At 49.8% G+C, this 23,897-nt stretch overlaps 2 protein-coding genes across 2 annotated transcripts in view; one reads left to right on the top strand and one right to left on the bottom strand.

Annotated features, from left to right (window-relative positions):
* Positions 1–804: 804 nt before the first annotated feature.
* On the bottom strand, positions 805–3,621 carry LOC309362916 (uncharacterized protein). The gene is made up of 2 exons (XM_081898945.1): positions 2,716–3,621; positions 805–1,534 (listed from the first exon to the last, which is right to left on the bottom strand). Exons 1-2 carry the CDS (start codon positions 3,573–3,575, stop codon positions 1,483–1,485), a joined length of 912 nt encoding a protein of 303 aa, XP_081755071.1. The 5' UTR covers positions 3,576–3,621; the 3' UTR covers positions 805–1,482.
* Positions 3,622–3,625: 4 nt separating this feature from the next.
* Positions 3,626–23,897, top strand: part of MARCHF9 (membrane associated ring-CH-type finger 9) — a 48,054-nt gene continuing 27,782 nt past the window's right edge. The window contains exon 1 of the mRNA XM_081898883.1: positions 3,626–4,424. Within this exon, the coding sequence (XP_081755009.1) occupies positions 4,035–4,424 (390 nt within the window). The 5' untranslated portion in view covers positions 3,626–4,034. The remainder of the gene's footprint in view (positions 4,425–23,897) is intronic.

Raw genomic sequence — 23,897 nt, 5'->3', positions numbered from 1 at the left:
AACAGGCCTGGTACCTGAAACCAGCTGCCACAGAGCACGTCCTTGGAGATTCTGCCATCTTTCCTCCTGTGTACATGACCAAGGCAGTGTAGACGCCGTGGAGATAGGAGTCCAAATATGTTGTAATGTAATCTAGGGTATATTTTGGAAAGTTGTCTGCCTATGCATTTGGGGCACCTCTTAAGATAAAGTAAAGGTAAAGGGACCCCTGACCATTAGGTCCAGTCGTGACCGACTCTGGAGTTGCGGCACTCATCTCGCTTTATTGGCCAAGGGAGCCAGCATACAGCTTCCGGGTCATGTGGCCAGCAGGACTAAGCCGCTTCTGGCAAACCAGAGCAGCGCAGGGAAACGCCGTTTACCTTCCCACCAGAGTGGTACCTATTGATCTACTTGCACTTTGACGTGCTTTCAAACTGCTAGGTTGGCAGGAGCAGGGACCGAGCAATGGGAGCTCATCCCGTCGCGGGGATTCGAACCACCACCCTTCTGATCGGCAAGTCCTAGGCTCTGTGGTTTAACCCACTGCGACACCCGCGTCCCAACCTCTTAAGATACCATAACCAAATTTGGCAGGATGGTTCCAGAAAGAAAAGAGAAGGTTTCCATCTGTTTGGATACAATTGGACACCATTTTGAATCAAGATGGCAGAATGAACTATCAAACTGCACTGGTTTTTTGGTTTCTTAGAATTCCCAAGCAATGACAGGTACAAGGCTGCTAGTACAGTAATAAATAAAATACATTTTTAAAAGGCTTACACAAGCACACATGCATGTAAAGCTGCATTCTCATCCAGTCTCCCCATCCCCGCTTGCGAGCATCCATGTCCCAGGACTGCAATGCGGGAGTGCCATGAATGGAGGAAAGCTGGGACAGAAATGTAATAATAAATACATAGCAGGTATCTGTATCCCAGGTCCCTCACTGAGCTCTCCCTGGACTCAGCTCTAAATCCATGTGCCTGTGTTGAGATTTGCATTACGAGATTCAAGCTTAGCCAAAATACTTAATTAAGGCAGCGATTTTATACACACCTACTATATCTGGGAAACTCAGTGGAATTGAGGACAGGGTTGTAAATAGCAAATTTCTGCGATCTCAAAAATAGCAGGAAATGTTTGTTCTGGTTAAGTCCTACTCAAATGGGTGGGACATACACTGCAATCCTAAACTCCTTTACCCAAAACTATTCCTGCTGAGTTCAGTGGAATATTGCCCTAGTGTGTTTAGGATTGCAACCATAGCTGCAAATAACGTGCCTCATTGACAGCTGCCCAAATGCTTTGGATAAATAAGAATGAACAATTTCAATGGGACTTAAACTAGGCATGGAATTTGGTGCAGAGGGCCTCAGCTGGGCTTAAACTACCTCGTTATTTCTATATTGGGGTCTTGATACTTAACCTTTTACAGGACTCTCCATATGTTTTGGACTGTAATTTTCCCCCGTCCCTGGGCACTGGCCATGTTGGCTGCAGCTAAAGGAAGCTGCAAGCCAGCAACATCTGGACGGCAACATGTTGGCTACCCCTGGGTAAACAGAAAACAATAGAAATAGTTAGAAAATTAACCATCGGTTTAGACACACACCCAGCCCCACTTACAGCAGGCTCCATAATTCCTCCGTTTTTTAAAAGAATACATTTGGGGGGGGCCTGGGTGTTTAATGTCAAGTGTTTGATGGCCTGTGAGAAACTAGAATTGTACATGCCAGGTGTCATCTGTGGGCGCTCAGAATTATTGAGTTAAATTGCACCCCTGACTTAAAGCAGGTTTCTCTGGATTACCGAAACCTCTACTCTAACAGAGAAGACAGCTGTCATTCGTTTTTTGTCATGTGATTGGGAGAGCAATTCAGCCTTGTAACGGATGCTGACATTGTTTTGGGAAGGATCCGTGTCAAATTTTGAATCTGACACGCTTGCCAAACTTCATGTTTCAGCTCTAAAGCAGGTGTATTGCAATACAGGTGAGGCTGAGGACAGGATGCCATATGCCTCTCTTTTGGCACCCCCACCCCAAATATAAATCTGTGTCATTATGGATATCTCAAGTCCCTTTGTTCTTAAACACCACACCCTGAGCTCCATATGCATAGTGAGGCATAATTGGAGCTTTAGCAGGTGGAGGCGAATTCCTATTCCGATAGTTCAGTAGAACTGGAATCCTACACACAGGATTGGCCAAGGTGCAAACTGGGTCAGGGCGCAAATACTGCGAGTCTCCTTCCTCCTGGGGAAGGGAAAGGTACGTTGCTGGTTTCTAGTGCGGATTCCAACCATCTCTCCAAACGGTCGAATTTCGAGATGTGATTTTATCAGCCAGATGGATATGGCAAGCCGGTTTTCTTAAAAAATAAAATAAAATAAAAATGTAACATAAAATAAAATGGCTTCTTTCTCTCCCCCACCCCGAAACCCCTCCCCTGCCTCTATCTAGGAATCTCTCAGATGTGTCTGGATGGGGGGAAAGGGGAGGAGGATGTCTGCCCGGGCACTTTTCACATTTCCCGGGGACTCATTTTTCTCCCCCCTCCACGTGGTCGAGGTCGGTGGCGCAGCGGTTACGCACCAGCCCCTCGGTTTGGGGCCGCCGCCGGCCCGCCTCTGAGCCCCGGAGTCCCCTCCCCGCGCAGACAGCCATCCATCCAGCCACCCGCTCCGCGCTCTCGCTCGCTCTCCTCCCGAAATGTTTTATTTAACATGCTGTACCGGAAGGAGAAGCCATATTCCCCAGCCTTGAGCCGCCGCCGCCACCGCCGCTGCCACCGTTGCCATCCGGGCTGCCGCGCGCCCCAGCCCCCGGACCTCGGGGGCGGCTGCAGGAGGCTGCGTAGGGGCCGCTGGCAACCCCGCGCGGTGGGGGGCGCCCGGGGACGAAGCCCTGTTGCATGCCGGGGGGCGGCCGTATAAAGAGCCGCGGCTTCGCCAGGGGCCGCCGCAGAACCGGAGCCGCGCGCCCCGCGCCGACGCCCGATCCAGGCGAGCCAAGCTTGGGGTCGAACGCCGCCCGCCTGCCTTCCTGCGGGAGATCGGCTCGAGCGGAGCCGGGATGCGGCTTCTCCAGGCCCGCTGGCGCGGCTGCGGCTGCAGGAGGGAGCGGACATGCCCGTAGCTCTGCAGACAAAAGAGCCGCCTGCGATTGCAGCTGCCCAGCCGGCCCCCCGAGGGGAGGAGGCGGCGGCGGACAAGGGCCTGGCGGCGGCGGCTAGGCGCGCTCCACGTCCCGGAGTGTAAGAGGCGCCTCGTCCGCGCCCGGCAGCAGCGGAAGAGCGGAGAGGAGAAGGAGCGATCGCGGCGCGCTGGCTGCCGGAGCCTCGGCCGCCTCCACCCACCCGGCCCCCGTTCCGCGCTCCTCCGCGGAGCCGCTCGCAGGCCCCGGACGCCGGGAAAGCGATTCTCTCGCGCTGCCAGCCATGGCCCCCGGGAATCCGGACGCGGGCTGTCCGAGAGGGGTCCGGGAGGGACCTGCGGAGCGCGCCGCGTCCTAGGGGAGGCAGACCCGCCCCGGGAGGGAGCGGAGCGCGCCGCTCGCCCACCGCGGCCGCCTTTGCGCCTTCGCCCCAGCGCATCCCCTGCGCCTCTGGCCAGGCCCACCCGTCGTACCCCTCCTCACCCCCCAGCAACAGATTCCCCCGTCCCAAGATTAACCCCCTCGCCATCCCCCCTCCGGAAGGCCTTTCTTCTCCTCGCCCCCGGCTGCGCCCCTTCCTTCCTTCCCTGCGCCCCGTCATCCCGGGTACCCTGCGCACACCTGTAAACGCGCAGCCTTCCTTTCTCCCTGCGCCTTTTGTGCCCGAGATGTGGGTCCCCAGGCTGCCCCCCCGCTCGCCCCTCTGCGGCCCCCGGTGCTCCCCATTGCCGCTCCTCTCCTCCGCTTCTTCCCCGGCCCCCGTTGCGGGGCAGGGGCACAGCTAGGCGCCCTTGGACCCTTACCCTTCTCGTCCCCCCGCCTGCCGCCCCCCAAGAAAGCCAAACGCTGCCGCCGTCGTCGTTGCTGCTGCTGCTGCCGCCGCCACCGGGGGAGGTAAATGATGTTCAAGTACCGGATCCGCATGTTCTTCAACGAGCTGAAGCTGCTGGTGTTGATGCGGCGGGGCCGCCCGGAGCCCGAGCCGGGAGCCGGGGGAAGCCGCGGGGCGCTGGGCGGCAGCGGCTGCGGCTGGCCCCCCTTCGCCGACTGCTCGGCCCGGCAGGACGATGAGGCCGAATACTACGGCGGCGGAGGGGCCGAGACCCGGCCGCGGAGCCTGGCCCTGGAGGAGAAGGACCCCCGACCCCAACCCCCCGGGCAACAGCCCGGCCAGCAGCCCGCGGCCGGCGGGGCGGGGGGAGCTTTGGACTCGGTGTCGCTTAGCAGCAGCTTGGATAGTGGCATGAGGACCCCGCAGTGCCGGATTTGCTTCCAGGGACCAGAGCAGGTCAGTGGGGCAGAAGTGCGGCGGGGGGGGGAGCTAGTGGTGGGGGGTTGCAGCGGGCTGAGTGTGGGGTGCAGCTGGATATGGGGAAGACCCTCTGCCCCTGGCCCCATGGCCTAGTGGTACTGACCTGGTGGTGGAATGCCAGGGGATCTGGGTACCAGAGAGGAGGGTGAGCAAACCCAGGTGTAGCCCAGGGACCGGGAGCCTGCCAGATTTTGCTGGACCTCCATCATCCCTTGAGTCCAACAGCATCAGAGAGGCCACAGGTTCCCCACCTCAGGTGTGGCCTGTATTGCTTACCTGGCCTTTAAATACAGGGGCATGGTTTCAGATGATCTGGGCTCAAATGAAAAAGACGCGCACACTTATACAAGGCCAAGATGGGCCAAGGGTGTCGGTTGGCACCTTATCAAGGAAGTTCCCAAAGTATGGACCAGGTTCTTCACTTAGGAAGTGGCTGTCAAGGCTCCAGATGATCTGGGTATGAGAGACGCTGACCCAAGTGAGGAGGATGGTTTTGGCCAGTGGGTGGGCCAGACCATTGACTTGTGACTTAGCTTCCAGGATGCCATCTGATTTGATATATAGGGGCACAGACTGGGGTGTGAGTTGTGGGGTTCATATGGAAGAGACTTAGTGATGCTACAGCAATGTTGGCCAAGTTCGTGGCATTATAGTGGTACATCGGGTTACAGACGCTTCAGGTTACAGACTCTGCTAACCCACAAATAGTACCTCAGATTAAGAACTTTGCTTCAGGATGAGACAGAAATTGCATGGCAGCGGGACACTCCCATTGGCTAAAGTGCTACCTCAGGTTAAGAACAGTTTCAGGTTAAGAACGGACCTCCAGAACGAATTAAGTTCTTAATCCGAGGTACCACTGTACACCCTTTTAGGAAATGTTGTACATCAGGAAGGGGGACCAGATGTTAAGTCCAGCTCCCATGAGCCCCAGATTATTTGAGTTGTAGTGCAACAACATCTGGAGGACCACAGCTTCCCTTTGCTTGTTGTATGCCCAGGTGACTATGGCTCTTGGGAACTGGGTATATGGGGAAACAGCATAAATGTAGAGCAAGGTTTCCCAAACTGCTGTCTCCAGCTGTTGTTGTACTACAACTCCCACCATCCCCAGCTAGCAGGACCAGTGGTCAAGGATGATGAGAATTGTAGTCCCAAGAACAGCTGGAGACCCAAAGTTTTGGGAAACCCTGATGTATAGGATGCAGAACCTGGGCTCGCTTGAGCTGAGACATGATCGCCTGCCTGTCCTCATGGTCATATAGGTAGCTAGCAGTCTGTGGGAGGGCGTCACCTGTAGATATGGGTTGCATTGGCATTTGGTTACTGGAGAGTGCTTTGAAACTATAAACAAGGCCCCTCCTTGCATGGACCAAAAGGTGTGTGGTGTTTGGGATGCTTGGAAAGGCTGCATTTCACTAAGCAGGGAGGACCAGAGCTTGAAGCTTCCATCCTTAGCACACTTACCAAGGAGTAATGCCCACTGAGTATACATAGTGAGATTTGGAGTAAACATGCAATGGATCGCAACACGAATCCCTTTTGCTTGCATGGACGTTTGAATGCGCCCTGCTTTCTTATCTCCAGGAATTTCTCCTCCCTCCTCCCCCAAAACAGCTGCCTTAAGGAGTGCAGAGAGATGGTTTTCCAAGCTGTAAGACAAAGAAAGAGGCTTCTTCTTTGAATAGTGCAAAGGCGGAGGGGTGACTGGGGTGGGGGCGGGGGGAGAGAGCTGTTTCAAGAAGACAAGAAGACTGTAATTAGCTGCTGGAACAGTGTATGATGGAGAATTTTGGAATTCTGGCAGACAGCAAGCGGCAGGGGTGTTTAAAAGCTGAACCTGGGAAGAAGACCACACCTCCAGGAATAGTCTGGTTGGCTCGGAGGCATGCCTCCGATTGATCTCTGTTGCCACCTCTTGCAGCAAAGAGGTGTTTTCTATTTCAGACATTTCAGCAATGGTCACACCAGCGGCCTGGGCTGAAGCTTTTGAAACGCACACAGAGGAGGAGAGCACCAGTTTGCAAAGGGGGACTGACTGTGTGTGCGTCTCTGTGTCCCTCCCCCCCCCGCTGATGTGCATGAGAAACCGTACTGTAGACAATGGGAGCATCTTCCTAAGGGTCTCAATGCCCTAGTTAAGAGGAGCTAGAATGTAGGAAGTTGACAAAGCTTGTAGCATTTTCTGGAGGATAAAAGGAAGGTGGCCATTGTTTACCTTTGAAATCATTGGGGATGCTGGAAGATGTGTGAGGCAGGGCCCTATCCTTACTCTGGGCTGCTTCATCCTTCCCTCATGGGAACTCATTTAAATACAGACAGAAACTGGAGTGAAGATTAATTTTGTGTGTGTGTGGTAGAACCCGTAATTAATCATGTTCTCAGAGATCAGGCAGCCACAGTATTTAATATTGACAATTCCCCCATGTGGGTTGTCTAGGACAAGGAAGGGTGTATTCAGAATGTGTTCGCACTGGAGAAGTTTGGTCTGGGGAGTATTGTCTCAAGCTCTTGATGCCGGAGCTTGCAGGTGAAAGCCCTTTTTGGCAAGGTGGGGGGGCAGAGGCAAGCAGCTTTGCGCACAGTGAGGAGAGAACAGTCACGTTGGGGGAAGTGTCATGTTTGTGAAGGGCCCTCGAGGAAAACACCATACCAATGGCAACATTGAAGGTTATACTGGGGGAAGTCGGTCACTTTTAGGAATGGTTTAAAAACGTTGCGGAGCCCAATAGAATTGCACCTTTTCAAAAGTTAACCTGGAATGACCAGCACTCTGTTTCCAAGCTTGTGATTGCTGTTATAGCTCCGAATCACTTTGAAAGAGTTGATTTATGTGCGTGTAAGACTAGTGGGACGCGGGTGGCGCTGTGGGTTAAACCACAGAGCCTAAGACTTGCCAATCAGAAGGTTGGCGGTTCGAATCCCCACGATGGGGTGAGCTCCCATTGCTCGGTCCCTGCTCCTGCCAACCTAGCAGTTCGAAAGCACATCAAAGTGCAAGTAGATAAATAGGTACCCCTCCGGCGGGAAGGTAAACAGCGTTTCCGTGCACTGCTCTGGTTCACCAGAAGCGGCTTAAGCATGCTGGCCACATGACCCGCAAGCTGTACCCCGGCTCCCTTGGCCAATAAAGCAAGATGAGTGTCGCAACCCTAGAGTCGGTCACGACTGGACCTAATGGTCAGGGGTCCCTTTACCTTTACCTTTAAAACTAGATGAGGCTGTTGGTTCTTCTTCACCCAGTGCTGTCTCCTCAGACTGGCAGTGGCTGCCCACGATCTCAGGTAGGAGTCTTACCTGTGCCTTGCTCCCTGATCATTTTCAGTGGCGATGACCTGGAGCAAAGTTTGTGCTCATCCACTTAGTATAAAAGGTAAAGGTACCCCTGCCCTTACGGGCCAGTCTTGCCAGACTCTAGGGTTGTGCGCTCATCTTACTCTATAGGCCGGGAAAGAGCGCTGTCCGTAGACACTTCTGGGTCACGTGGCCAGCATGACAAGCTGCATCTGGCAAGCCAGCGCAGCACATGGAACGCCGTTTACCTTCCTGCTAGTAAGCGGTCCCTATTTATCTACTTGCTAGGTTGGCAGGCGCTGGGACCAAACGACGGGAGCGCACCCCGCTGCGGGGATTCGAACCACCGACTGTGCGATCGGCAGGTCCTAGGCGCTGAGTTTTTACCTACAGCGTCACCTGCATCCCTATCCACTTAGTATAGCCCCCTCAAAAATAGGAAAGTTGAAGTGTGCCACGGAGTTTCTCATCTGTGTTAAGTGGTGTGTGTGTGTGTGTGTGTGTGTGTGTGTGTGTGTACAAGAGAGGAAGATGAAGCCCTGTAGGCGAAGAGTTTGGGAGTGTGAGCTGGAGAGAGGCAGCTGAACCTTCCGTGGATGGGTTGTTTATAATTCTCAGCTGAGATGAAGGCACAGGGATAAGTTGGGTGTGTCGGTAGCCCATGCAGAAAATCTATTTTCAGACCCCCCATCTTGCATACCTTTGAAGAAAGGAATCTGTTGTGCAAAGGATGGACACTTTGTTTGCTTCCATCATTATACTGAATGATTGTGAACGAAGGAAACCCAGGTGGCTGTGCTGGTGTGTGTGTGTCCGGCGTGGTTGGTTTTATGTTTCTGTGGCTTTGCACACGTCTGTTCTAATTTGAAGGGCAGGAATAATAATTATACATTTCCCTTTGTCTGTACATTCAGATTTGGAAAATACTTGAAGATTTCCACATCTGTGTATGCGCTCGTGAAGAAGCTCCTGTGTTTATCTGTGCTCACTTCCTGCATTGGTAGCTGTGTGTGTGTGTGTGTAGAGTTGAATTCACATTTCCAAATATATATGTGTGTGCATATTTCACACATAGTGCATTTGTAAAAATGGGCCTGATTTCGGGGTGGAAGAAGAGTCTAGATGTGGAGATTTTCTATGAGTATATGCACATATACAGTCAATTGGCTTTTGTTCTGTATCCATATAATCACACCTCCATGTGGCCATTTATTAGCATGAATGTGCACTTATTGTAAATGATGTGAGTTCCGTTTTCTTTTGCTCTTGGCCTGCCATGACCTGGATGATGTCTCTGCGGCTTAATTTGAGCCAGGATCTGCTGGCATTTAGCCCCTGGGACCTGTTAGTAGTGCCAAGTCTCGGCCCTTTCAAAGTAATGAAATAATACATGGTCAGCTGAAGACATTTGGGTGACTGTAGACAAGAACCAAGTGGCACCCCGCCCTCCAATAATTAACTTGAGGTGGAACCCAGTTAGCACGCTTGTGGGGTCCCCTTTGTTTCAGTGGAGCTTGTGCAGGAGAACTTCCCTGTTGGCACGTGACACACTAGCATCTGCTCTGCCTCCCTTACAGCCTTATCCTGTGTCTCTTTTTACTCTCTAGTAAGCCCCACTGTATTCAGTTGGGTTCCCACCCCAGTAAGCATGCATAGCGTAACAGGCTTTGGACTTGACACTTGTTACTATTGGGGGCTTTCATCCCATTGCGAAAAAGCAGGTGTGGGAGCCTCCAGTTTGGCTTTTCTCCTCCGCACAAGCCCTGTACCAGCTCTTTATTTTAAGTGCATCATCCATGCAAGAGCTAACTCATGTGAGATCTAAAAGTAAAGGGACCCCTGACCGTTAGGTCCAGTCGTGGTCGAGTCTGGGGTTGCGGCACTCATCTCGCTTTATCGGCCGAGGGAGCCGGTGAACAGCTTCCGGGTCATGTGGCCAGCATGACTAAGCCGCTTCTGGCGAACCAGAGCAGCGCACAGAAACGCCGTTTACCTTCCCACCGGAGCGGTACCTATTTATCTACTTGCACTTTGACGTGCTTTCGAACTGCTAGGTTGGTTTGGCCCTTAATGGCATTCAGTCTACCTCTCTATGCCTTAGGGTGGTGCCTACTGGGGCCGTGTCACATACTGCAGGGGTCAGCAAACTTTTTCAGCAGGGGGCCGGTCCACTGTCCCTCAGACCTTGCGGGGGCCAGACTATATTTTGGAAGAAAAAAAAATGGGCGAATTCCTATGCCCCACAAATAACCCAGAGATGCATTTTAAATAAAAGCACACATTCTACTCATGTAAAACACCAGGCAGGCCCCACAAATACCCCAGAGATGCATTTTAAATAAAAGGACACATTCTACTCATGTAAAAATACGCTGATTCCCAGACCGTCTGTGGAGCGGATTTAGAAGGCGATTGGGCCAGATCCGGCCCCCGGGCCTTAGTTTGTCTACCCATGGCATATTGCATTGTTTAGATGTATGTTTGTGTACGAATGCATGCAGCTGCAACAAGCAGGTCTTCTGCAAACATGCATATTGTGGAGGCATGCTAGTCGGACCTGCGATGGGCTGCGGGCTCCCTGCTGAGTGCACACTCGGTGACCGACCTAGGTTTCCCTCTGCATAATGTATGAAAAAGCACTCCGCTTAACAATGAGGATAAATTAAAGGTTGAAAGGCCTGCCCTGAACTATCGAATTGACTGTGATTGGCTCAGGACAGCAGCCTGAAATAGGAAAGGGTTCCTGGCTTCATGGGAGGGCCAGAAGGAGAGCATGTATTCTGAACAGCAAGTGGCAGGATTGTGGGAAAATTAATTGGAACTTGATGCTTACGAATGAACAAATGAATATTCCTTGCTGCAAAGTTCAGAGGATACAACCTGGGAAGGCTGGGACCTTAGCTAGCTGGGCTGACCTGCAAAACAAAGTGCTTAAGTTTTGTATAAAGGACCCCTGACAGTTAAGTCCAGTCGTGAACAACTCTGGGGTTGTGGCGCTCATCTTGCTTTACTGGCCGAGGGAGCCGACGTTTGTCCGCAGACAGTTTTTCCTGGTCATGTGGCCAGCATGACTAAGCCGCTTCAGAGCAACGGCGTTTACCTTTTTGCCGGAGTGGTACCTATTTATCTACTTGCACTTCAAACTGCTAGGTTGGCAGGAGTTGGGACCGAGCAACGGGAGCTCACCCTGTCGCAGGGATTTGAACCGCCAATCTTCCAATCGGCAAGCCCTAGGCTCAGTGTTTTAGATCACAGCGGCACCCACGTCCTTAAGTTTTGTATAGCATCTGATTATTTAGGAATATTATGAATGAATTAGGGACTGTTTAGCAACTGCCGCCTGGGGCTGATAGGATCTGGAATCCAACAAGATCTGGAGTCCACAGGCTCTCCATTCCTGTCCTAAGGCTCGGATAGGGAATCTTCGGGGTTTCCACAACTACCCCACATAGCAAGCCACTCTCAGTCTGCAGGTAAGAGGGTTCTCTGGATAATGAAATACTGTATTTTTCGCTCTATAAGATGCACCTTTCCCCTCCCAAAAAGTAAGGGGGCATGTGTATGCATCTTATGGAGCGAATGCAAGCTGCGCAGCAATCCCTCTTGCTGTTCTAGCTTCCGGGATAGCCGCACAAAGCCTCTTCAACAACATTTGATTCAGAATAGCTTGTTTTCCTCCTCTTAAAACTGGGTGCCTCTTATGGTCGGGTGCGTCTTTTGGAGCGAAAAATACAGTAGTTCTGTGCCGTGGTGTGACCTGCCTACTCTCACTTGCCATTGGTTCTTTCACCTGAAAGGACTATAAAATGTTCTGGGTCAGGCAGGCCTTAGTGACAGTAGTTTCCACTGTGCCTATCCAGTTGCAAGATCTAATGTCTGCCACCTTAGAATCATTTAATCATAGAGCTGGAAGGGACCAGAAGGGTCATCTAGGTCAGCTCCCTGCAATGCAGGAATCTTTTGACCAAAGTAGGGCTCAGACCCACAACACTGCGATTAAGAGTCTCATGCTCAACCGACTGAGCAGCTCTGAGCTATTTGACATTATCCTGCAGTAGGTCGGAATGATTTGAACCCATGTCTCCCAGCCTGGCATTGGGAAGTGTTGTTTTCTTCAGGCTTTGAGTCGGAAGAGTTTCGGAGAAGAGCGACAAGAACGATTAGAGGAACAAACAATTTCCCTCGTGAGGAAAGATTAAATGTGAATATGTTGTGTCTGAGAGAGGATGCGTAAGAGCATTTTCTACAGATAGATCAAAAGGGGGCAAGAAAGCTGTGAGTACAAGATATAACACACCCCAAAATGGATAGCAAATAGATTTAGATCATAAATCCGGCCCTCTAAGCATGCCTGACTAGATTATGGGTTTAGGCTAGAAATCAGAACCATGATGGCAACAACGAACATCATTGGATCCATTTATTTATTTATTGCACTTATATTCTGCATTTTTGCAGAAAGGTCTAGGAAACATATAGGCATGTAGACCAAGACCACATCCTGGTTGTGGTGGCTACCCCAAGTGTGGGGAATCTGTGGTTGCTGGTCATGCTTGCTGGGGACGATGGGTGTTGTAGTTCAGGGACAAAGATTTCCCACACCTGGGCTACCCGTTACCAACATAGAGTCGACTGTCATTTTCCTCCTGACTCATCAGCCTCACATATAAACAGAGATTCCAGCTGGGCCTTGGAAGTCTGGATTTAGTGTCTGATGTTTTCTTCTGTAGTGCGTATAGAAGAGAAAAGTCTCTCTGGAATGCAACAAAAAGCCAAGTTTCAAGTCTCATGGGCTCTGCTTTTTGGAAGTAGGGATGGGTTGAAACCATGTTTTGGATGTTTGGGTGCCAGAATCGAATCTTCAGAGTGCCCAAGCGGTTAGGTGGGAGATGTCAGCAAGCTTTCTACTGCTGCCATTTTGCAGAGCCAATTAGACACTGAGCAACTTAATGCCTACAGATACTTCTCGATAGTGGTTATTAGTGTATGGAATTCACTGTCACGTGACAAGCAAACCATGATCTGTAGCCGGGGCTTGTTGCGGTGAAAGAAACCACAAGCACTAGTTTGGACACATAGCTGTCAACTTTTCCCTTTTCTTGCGAGGAATCCTATTCGTAATACAGTAAGGGAATTTCCCTTTAAAAAAAGGGAAACATGGACAGCTATGGTTTGGACAGGACACTTAGTCAAGGGCTGTGGTTTGTTTCCTCCGTGCACTTGAGGGATGGAGCAGAGTTGCCCAGGTTGCCGACTTAAATCATGACCTGTTGCTTTACTGTGACGCACAAATTATTGATAAGGAATATTAAGGTGCTTCCACAGCAGACTGAAGGCTGAAATGGAAGTAACCTACTATGCTGGTAATTCGGGGCCTCTTTAATAGGTGGGATCCCAGTTTTGGAATGCTCTCCCTAATGAAACTCGCCTGGCGCCTGCATTGCTATCTTTGCAGCATCAAGTTAAGACTTGTCTGATGTTGTCCAGGCCTTTTACAATTTGCCTTTAAGTCCCTCTGGTGTAGTTGGTGGTTTTAGTGTCTGGTGGCTTTTTTTTAGTTTTGCGCTGTTCATCATATGTTGTGTTGCTGCTGCTGCTGCTGTTGGTTTTTTAATGTGGTTGCTTCTCAAGTTTTTTGTGTTTTTATGGAAGTATGGCTTTATGATTACATTTTTATTCTGATTTTTTTTGGGGGGGTCTATATACAACGCCTAGGGGATTTGTTTTATAACGAATAAATAAAAAATGTAAAAGCTCACACGCTGCTATGCATTCCTTACCTTTTCAAACACTGTTGAAATATTTAAATGTTTACGTTATCCAACTCAAACAAGTGTGCACCCAGCATTCCATCCTCCCAATTGCTTTGCAGTTTTTAAAATTAATATTATTTCATGCAGGCTATTCAAATAACTTTTTTCTGCTGTTGAGGCTTGTTGGCGGAGGGTAGGACTTGGATCTAGGCATTTTGGCCCAGCCGGTGATGTGCAGAGCAGCTGCGTGGCCAAAGGGAGACCTTTTCCTCCGTTCACTGGCTTCCATAGGCTACAGTCCCCAGAAGCTTTGCAGGGAGTGGCGTCCAGCGGAGGAATGAGTCATTGGTGAGGCACAATGCACACTGAGATGTCACTTTAATTGTAGGCTTGACTTACCATCCCGGCTTCGGGGCAGCGGGCAAAACGTTTTCCATCCCACGCAGAGCTGTCCCTGTGGGAGGTTTGGCTAGCCAATCAGCAGGCAAGGCTAAAGCGGAATCAGTGTACATTCTGGCTGCCTGGGTTCCACCTCGGAAAAAGGAGGCCATGCCTTTGAGCAGGTGCAGAGTGCCATGTAACCAGCACCCGCGTTTCTGGGATGCCGCCAGTGGAGTAGAGCGGTATTAGAAACTGTTTTGTTGTTGTTTAGTTGTTCAGTCCGACTCTTCGTGACCCCATGGACCAGAGCACGCCAGGCACTCCTGTCTTCCACTGCCTCCCGCAGCTTGGTCAAACTCATGCTGGTAGCTTCGAGAACACTGTCCCACCATCTCGTCCTCTGTCCCCTTCTCCTTGTGCCCTCCATCTTTCCCAACATCAGGGTCTTTCCCAGGGAGTCTTCTCTTCTCATGAGGTAGCCAAAGTATTGGAGCCTCAGCTTCAGGATCTGTCCTTCCAGTGAGCACTCAGGGCTGATTTCCTCCAGAATGGATAGGTTTGATCTTCTTGCAGTCCATGGGACTCTCAAGAGTCTCCTCCAGCACCAGAATTCAGAAGCATCAATTCTTTGGCGATCAGCCTTCTTTATAGTCCAGCTCTCACTTCCATACATCACTACTGGGAAAACCATAGCTTTGACTATACGGACCTTTGTCAGCAAGGTGATGTCTCTACTTTTTAAGATGATGAAAGATTAGCTCTTGAAGAATCCAGACAAGGGTTCTCTCTGTCCCATCGTTCTGATGTCACTTCCTGCTTTGCATTGCCAGAGCCCACAATTTCATTGCTTATGGGGAAGACCTATGCATTCACCTTTTCCTCCTGGAGCAGTCCTGGCTGAACTTGTTCTGAAAGCTGGCAGTGTTGAGCAACTGAGTTAGGGAACGCCTGGAGGCAAGTGTTAATTGAGGGAATATTAATAATGATGAAATGAATACATATTAATGTCCCACTGCCACTCCAAAGGCTTTTGCCCAACCTGGAGTTGAATGTATTAAATTTTATTTTTATTTTTAATAATTCATGTCCCACATTCCTTTCATCAGGAAGTGGCTCACAATATTTTTTTTTCAAAAAAAATAAATCAATAAAACATCGTGCAACAATAAATACAAAATCATTTTTCCTGCATTCAAGCCCAAGAAGTGCTTACAAAAAGATCAATGGACCAGTGCTCCTATTTCCATAGTTTCGTTGTGAACCTGAGTACCCCAGTGTCTCAGGGTAAATACTGAGAAGATTTGCAATGTTAATTCTCCTTCCTCTTCCTGTATATTAATTATATGCAAATGATTAGCTCAAATTCTGCATTGGTGTACTTGGTATTTGTGTATTTGGGGAAAGGATTCTGGGTCCAAGTTTCCCCTGACCCAGGGAAGAATTACCCATGTCTGAAACCCTGGAGAGCCCCAGCCGATCAGTGTAGACAGAACTGAACGGGATGGCAGCTTCCCATATCCCTAGCCATCTTGGGATGAGAGGTGGCTTTTTCAGCCAGGAAGTGGATTTTTATAGCCAGATGGTGGCGTAGAAATAAGTCGTCGCAAAGGGGCAGCAGTAGGGAAAATAAAAACCCATTCCCAGGGAGGGTTGAAACCCAGTTGATCCACAAGCCAGTGGAATATTTGGATTTTAGGCCAAGTAGTCAAGTGACAGGGACGCGGGTGGCGCTGTGGGTTAAACCACAGAGCCTAGGGTTTGCCGATCAGAAGGTCGGTGGTTTGAATCCCCGTGACGGGGTGAGCTCCCGTTGCTCAGTCCCTGCTTCTGCTCACCTAGCAGTTCAAAAACACGTCAAAGTGCAAGTAGATAAATAGGTACCGCTCCGGCGGGAAGGTAAATGGCGTTTCCGTGCACTGCTCTGGTTCGCCAGAAGCAGCTTAGTCATGCTGGCCACATGCCCCGGAAGCTGTACGCCAATAAAGCGAGATGAGCGCCGCAACCCCAGAGTCATCCGCGACTGGACCTAATGGTCAGGGGTCCCTTTACCTTGCCTAGTCAAGTGGCACTCTGGCAGCTTAAATCCAAACCTTCTGTTCTATTTTCTTTTAGTCTGGTGGCTGGTAATTCCAGACCCTCCAAGTATCCCTATTTTCCAGGGGTGCCCCTGATTTAGAGAAGCCTTCCCAGATTCTGATTTGATCCTGGAATGTCCCACTTTTCCTTAGGATGTCCTTATTTCCATTGGAGAAATGTTGGAGGGTATGGAGGTATCTGCCCCCCAAGCCGTCTGAAAGTAATCCTGTATAGGGAAGTTCTTCAATGTTTTATTATGTTTTTATATATGTTGGAATCTGCCCAGAGTGGCTGGGGCAGCCCAGTAGGATGGTTGGGGTATAAATAGTAAAATTATCATTGTGGAAAGGGATGTCCCTATTTTCATCAGAGAGATGTTGGAGGGTATGTCATTCCGTTTGCAGATCGATAGACAATTGGGGGTGGACCTGGTGGGCAAAAAGACAGCATTGCCTTAAGAACAGGGCTCCCAAAACCTCTTGGCTTTTCCTGTCTGGAGAACCAAAATGGCCGACCCACAACGTCTACTGTTGCTTGGAGGACATAACTACAACCTCTGCGCGAGGGCTTGCTTTACTACCATTTAACATGTATTTAGTGCCAACAGTTTGCCAGAAGTTGTACAGAACATTGAAGTGACAGTTCTTTGCCTGAGGGACTGACAGCCTTAAAGTTGTATGCGTACTGCTACTCAAAGTCTTGGTGAGGCCTTGCTGTCGAGTGGTCCAAAAACAGTGGTCTGATTCTGCACTGTCACTATGGTGTAGTTGCTGTTGAAAAAGCACACAACAGGGGGAGAGGGAACCTTCCGCATCTGGGGCTAACCTGCCCCACAGTCCCACATTATTGCTGTGTTGCAGTTGTCGCCCAACCTGTATCAGTATGATGGGGGAGTGGGCAGTGTTAAAAACTCCAGATATATAAGGTAGGCACCAAATGGCTCCTTAAACCAAAGTTACAGTTGCCCAAATGGAATGTCTAGCTGCCATTTTGGGGCAAGACAGCTCTAAGGTCTTATTTTTCAAATGATGGATGCGATTATCAGTTAAACATCTGGCTGGTTCAGATGACAACCTTTGAGCTAGGTTAAGAACTTTGAAAACTTAAAGAAGAAAAGTCAATTCATCCAGGGACCGTCCATATATCTATTGGCCTATTCCGACCTCTTTTTCTTAATGGTGACACAGTCAAGCCATTCATACCGTCAGGATATTCTTCACAACTGTGAGCAGGGCAGTGGGGTGGGGTGAGTGAAGACAAGCTATGACCATTAACTAGAACGTTGCTCACTGCTCCTGCTCAGGCTGCACAGAAAAATTATTTTGGTTCCAGAAATTAATTCTGAATGTGCAGATAAAACATAACGGATAGAATTTTACCAGGTGGGGCATTAGTGTGTGAAAACAGTCAAGATCCAATGATCCCCATACTGGAGCCCAGCATATTCACTTGGTTACAAGTGGTCAATAGCTCGGTGCAAAATGCGGCTAGCGCCTGGCTAATTTCAGACACCGGCCACATTTAATGGGGCATGCAAGTCCACCAGTGATTTGTGTGCAGTGCTAGCACACTGGCATTTATGCACCACCACTATTGACACGTGAACAGGGTGCTGGCCTTTGGACACCCAATGCAATTCGCTTTTCACACAGAAATCCACTCCTGGCTAGCTATTTCAGCAGCCTAATATAGGTGGCAGGGACGCAGGTGGCGCTGTGGGTTAAAGCCTCAGCGCCTAGGACTTGCCGATCGAAAGGTCGGCGGTTCGAATCCCTGCGGTGGGGTGCGCTCCCACTGCTCGGTCCTAGCACCTGCCAACCTAGCAGTTCGAAAGCACCTCCGGGTGCAAGTAGATAAATAGGGACCGCTTACCAGCAGGAAGGTAAACGGCGTTTCCGTGTGCGGCTCTGGCTCGCCAGAGCAGCGATGTCACGCTGGCCACGTGACCCGGAAGTGTCTCCGGACAGCGCTGGCCCCTGGCCTCTTAAGTGAGATGGGCGCACAACCCCAGAGTCTGACAAGACTGGCCCGTACGGGCAGGGGTACCTTTACCTTTACCTTTAATATAGGTGGCATTGGTTGTCTTGTTGTTGAGAGATAGAACCCTACTGCAAATCACTGGTAGTTCCTGATCAACTTTCTCACACCCCACACACCCAAAGCACATTGCTCGCTTAAAGAATGCCACAGAACTCAGTGCCATCCTAGGGAGAACGGTGTTTATTTGTTCTGCAGTTACGCCATTCAAGTGGAAAACTGGCTTGCATAGACGAGAGTCAACAGAAGTTTTGCAGACAATAGACTCATTGCAGGGAATGAGTCATTTTGCTGGGCGCAGAATTCAGCATCCTGAGAACTTATTTTTTAAATGTCCCTGGATCTTAAAGCTGTGCCTTAGAAGTCTGGGTGCAGAGTGATTTTTTATTTACTGTATTGTTTCTACATTTAATTAATTAATGGCCTTGGCAGTGCTGTGTGCACGTGTTTGTGTGTTTGTGCAACGCCAAGTGAAATTTCAGAAGCCAGAAGAGGAACCGGGCAGGATTTCAAGCAGTCAGGGCTTGTGGGCCACAGATAACTTTTTGATCCTCCTCTTCTCTGCAAGAGAAGCAAAACGAAAGGGAGGAAAATGGGCATTCCTGTGCCTCTGAATCCATACATGGCAATTTCCCCTCCTGTCATGACTGACACCCTGCCCAGTGCCCAAACTGATCTGGAGTTCCTGCTGTTGGCAGTGTGGTTGTTGTAACATCTGGAGAGAGCTTAGTAGCATGGGAAAATGGCGTCTTGTTGGGGGCGTTAATTCATAGTATTGATGAGCCATCATGGCAGTTTTGAACTGGGACTGAGCACAGCAAAGCTACCTTAGATCTTGCATGTGGCTCGGGTTCCTGAGCCCTCTTCAGTTATGCAGGAAGCATGCAACTTTTAGGCCTGAGATTGGCAGAGGTTATGAGCCCTCCTGGTTGGCCAGACAGGGCTGGCATTCAAAAAAGTAAAGGTAAAGGGACCCCTGACCATTAGGTCCAGTTGTGACCGACTCTGGTGTTGCGGCACTCATCTCGCTTTATTGGCCGAGGGAGCCGGCGTACAGCTTCCGGGTCATGTGGCCAGCATGACTAAGCTGCTTCTGGCGAACCAGAGCACCGCACGGAAATGCCGTTTACCTTCCCACCGGAGCGGTACCTATTTATCTACTTACACTTTGACATGCTTTCAAGCTGATAGGTTGGCAGGAGCTTGGACCGAGCAACGGGAGCTCACCCCGTCACGGGGATTCGAACCGCCGACCATCTGATTGGCAAGTCCTAGGCTCTTTGGTTTAACCCACAGCGCCACCCGCATCCCAGGGCTGGCATTTAGTTGGTGCAAACTGCATAGCTGTCGAGATCCAGCACCTCAAAAGGGCGCACTAATACCAATCCATGTCTAGCTGCCATCAAGACACCACAAACACCAGAATTGGCAAGAGGACCCATTGGTGGGTTTGGGCTCCCTTGTGTGGGTGGGCCCCTCTTCTCTGTAGCTGCTCTTTGGAAGTTGTAAAAAAATTAAAATGGGGTTCACTTTTGCAGCCCAGCTCCCCAAAGGACTCTGGGTCCCCTAAGTCCATGACTGGTCAGAGGACAATGGCTGGAGGCAGGAACTAGTAGAAGGAAAGCAAGGAATATATTAATTTTCCTGTTGCAACAGAGTCCCCACCCCCACTCTTTGTGAGGAGGTGAGGACCCAGAACAAAGGTGTTCAAGAACCTTCAAAAACTTTTGATATTGCCCAGCCCCTTAGCCGAGACCACTCAAAAAGCACCATATGTATTTCACAGAAAGAGGCGGTCTACAACAGAAATTTGAGAGTGCGGCTTGTCTCCTGTTTGTCAAGATAATGCTTGCTGACTGAAAATTACCTGGCCAATCTGGACGTTCCTTTGAGATAGTAAATGCCTTAGTTCTTGAATCCAGGTCACAGACCTACCCGATTCACACACAAAATATGCCTTGAAGACAGGAATTGAAGGATTTGTAAACGGAAGAATGATTGGGAAAGGTTTCCCCTAGAGATTTCCTTCTGCAGAGGGAATATTTAAGAGTCATTTGGAGAGCCAAGATAGCATTTGGGATTGTTCTGTGTGCTAAAATAAAGTGTGATTTTCTCAGGGCATATTTCCTAAATTCTGAAGGGTTGTTTTTCTGCGGAGCGTGTGTTTGCACCCTAAAATTTTATAACAGTGGCAGGGAGCAGCCCCTGCTTGCTGTCCCACACTTTCTTTCTTGGCCTGATCCTAGCCACCCTATTGCCCAGGGAGAGAGAGAGAGTGGTATCAAGTAAGTGGGTGCAGAAAGGAGGGCCTTTCCTGGGCCAACTTGGAGGTGCCAGGGGTGGAAACTGGTACCTTCCCCATGCAAATTAGCTGCTCCAGAGCGACATCAGCAGTCTAGATAGGCCTTAGATCAAGCTCCCTTTCGCCCTATGTGTGGCGGCAACAGCAGCAGGTAGTTTGAGGTGAGGAGCGGAACTGAACAGAGCCAGCAGGTCTATGCGCCATGCTGCGAGCCCCTGAAATGTTTCCACTGTTGCCTCCCACATCCCATGTGCTATCGGCAGCCCTGCAGCTCTGCGGGTGAGTTTTGTGTGTGTGTGTGTGTGTGTGTGTGAGAGAGAGAGAGAGTGCGCGAGTGAGTGTAAGCAAGGCAGCAACAAAGGGAATTAGCCAGCCGTGAAATTGCCGATTACAATAGCCGGCCGAGCCAATGGTATATTCCTGGCCTGAGCTGGCAGATGAGTCCCCAGCACACCTTTTCAGGGAAGAGACACTGTTGCATGCAGCAATGGGTTCAGAGGAGGGCTGTGAGGTTTCGGGGCTTCCTGCGGAGGGGAAGAGGATGAATGCCGTTTGGCACTCGATGGAGAGAGGGAGTTGTGTGGGAATGCGCAGGTATGCTGATCTTCAGAAAGAAAGCTAATAAGCAGAAGAGCGGTGGAAATGACCTGTGAGAGCTGTGCTGGATCAGACCAAAAGCCCATCATCATCATCATCATCATCATCATCATCATCATCATCATAATTTATTTGTACCCCGCCCATCTGGCTGGGTTTCCCAAGCCACTCTGGGCGACTTCCACAGAAACCAAAAATACACTAAAATATCACACGTTAAAAACTTCCCTGAACAGGGCTGCCTTAAGATGTCTTCTGAATGTCAGGTAGTTGTTTATCGCTTTGACATCTGATGGGAGGGCGTTCCACAGGGCGGGCGCCACTACCAAGAAGGCCCTCTGCCTGGTTCCCTGTAGCTTTCTCACAGGGACAAGGAAGATCTGACTGCAACTGCCCTCCTGTCCCCTTGCGACAGCTAGAAACTAGTACAGTGGTACCTTGGTTGTTAAACTTAACCCGTTCTGGGAGTCCGTTCGACTCCCAGAACAGTTCAAAAACAAAGGCACTCGGTCGGAAACCATCGAAGCCGCGTTGCATGTCCAGCTTCCAAAAAACGTTCGCAAACCGGAACACTCACTTCTGGGTTTGCGGTGCTTGGGAGCCAATTTGTTCAGCAACTAACCCGTTCGACAACCAAGGTACAACTGAATATAGAGACGCCCTCCCATCTGCTGCTGGAGGTGACACGTGGCCATCATAGAAATCTGCCTTTGATACCCCTTATACTACTTTAATTTAAAATCCTGTTTTTAACTGTCTTTTATGGATAATTTTAATGTCTTACTCTTTTTGCCAGCCACTTAGAGGTTTTATTGCAATCAAGCGATCATAGACCTTTTGTTAAATAAAGAAATCCTCCATGAATTCAGCTAAATCCTTTTTTAAGCCGTCTCGGTTGGTGGCCATGAGTACATTTTGAATTCCATAGTTGAACTGTGTGCTGAACGAAGCGGTCCTTTTGTCCATCCTGAACCTTCCAGCATTCAACACTTAGCAGAGGGACATAGACACACATTTCTTGCCTCCTTCCATTGTAGGAAATGTCAGTTTAATCTAATAATAATAATAATAATAATAATAATAATAATAATAATAATAATAATTTATTATTTATACCCCGCCCATCTGGCTGGGCCTCCCCAGCCACTGTGGGCGGCTTCCATAAAAACCAAAAATACAGTAAAATCACACGTTAAAAACTTCCCTGAACAGGGCTGCCTTAAGATGTCTTCTGAATGTCAGGTAGTTGTTTATCGCTTTGACATCTGCTGGAAGGGCGTTCCACAGGGTGGGCGCCACTACCGAGAAGGCCCTCTGCCTGGTTCCCTGTAGCTTTGCTTCTCGCAATGAGGGAACTGCCAGAAAGCCCTCGGCGCTGGACCTCAGCGTCCGGGCAGAATGATGCGGGTGGAGACGCTCCTTCAGGTATACTGGACCGAGGCCATTTAGGGCTTTAAAGGTCAGCACCAACACTTTGAATTGTGCTCGGAAACATACTGGGTTGCTTCCTGTTCTTTACCCAGGTTCTTTATGGGTTGCTTCCTGTTCTTTACCCAGTTACTGATCCAAAAGAGGACCTGCTCTCTTATATCATGACTGCTAAGCGTACTCAGAAGTCTTTGCAAGAGACTTGCCTTGCAGGGGGTTGGACTAGATGACCCTTTGGTCCCTTCCAGCTTTACAATGCTATGATAAGGTAAAGGTAAAGGGACCCCTGACCATTAGGTCCAGTCGTGGCTGACTCTGGGGTTGCGTCACTCATCTCGCTTTATTGGCCGAGGGAGCCGGTGTACAGCTTCCGGGTCATGTGGCCAGCGTGTATAAGCCGCTTCTGGCGAACCAGAGCAGCACACAGAAACGCCGTTTACCTTCCCGCTGGAGCGATTCCTATTTATCTACTTGCACTTTGACGTGCTTTTGAGCTGCTAGGTTGGACCTAGGTGGGACCGAGCAATGGGAGCTCACCACATCTTGGGGATTCAAACCGCCGACCACCTGATCGGCAAGTCCTAGGCTCTGTGGTTTAACCCACAGCTCCACCCTTGTCCCTCAATGCTATGATACTATGACTTTATTGAAAGCTTACTGAAAGTCTTGAGTATACAGGGGCTACTGTATTCACACACCTTTCTCCCTCCCACCCACATTTGACACTTTGAAAGAGCTTTAAAAGGCTAGTTGGGGTGTTTTCAGAGGGGGCTTAATATTATAACTGGTTCATTCAACTATCACAAACAGGTTGTTGGCACCAGTTGTTTGTTTGTTTTTAAAGTTACTGGATTTCCCCCAGAAAGAGTGAATCTGGATTAAATGGAGGGTGGGGGTTAGGGACAGGAATAGGGACTGTCATTTTGATGCTACTGCAAGAACTTGGCATGCATGAGGAACACTCATCCCACAATAAATATCCACCTAGAAGCGCCTAGAAGATGCGGGTGGCGCTGTGGGTTAAACCACAGAGCCTAGGGCTTGCCGATCAGAAGGTCGGCGGTTTGAATCCCGCGACGGGGTGAGCTCCCATTGCTCGGTCCCTGCTCCTGCCAACCTAGCAGTTCGAAAGCACATCAAAATGCAAGTAGATAAATAGGTACCGCTCCGGTGGGAAGGTAAACGGCGTTTCCGTGTGCTGCTCTGGTTCGCCAGAAGCGGCTTAGTCATGCTGGCCACATGACCCAGAAGCTGTATGCCGGCTCCCTCGGCCAATAAAGCGAGATGAGCGCTGCAACCCCAGAGTTGGTCACGACTGGACCTAATGGTCAGGGGTCTCTTTACCTTTACGAAGCACCTTAAAGTCTTACCCTTGCGGAAGCCATGCTGTTTTCTGCTCAGCAAGACTTGTTCTTCTATACACTTGGCACTTCTACCTTTAATAATGCTTTCTACCAGTTTTCCTAGAACTGACCTGAAATTTCCCAGATCCCACCTCCATCCCTTTTTCACAATTGGTGTTATGTTAATCATTTCCCTGTCCTTTGTTATGGAGATTGTTCTTCGGGACAAGTTATACCT

The sequence above is a fragment of the Podarcis melisellensis genome, assembly GCF_964234715.1.
Source record: "Podarcis melisellensis genome assembly, chromosome: 2".
NCBI lineage: Eukaryota > Metazoa > Chordata > Lepidosauria > Squamata > Lacertidae > Podarcis > Podarcis melisellensis.
Note: the sequence above shows the minus strand (reverse complement) of the source record. Positions and strands in the feature narration are given on the sequence as shown.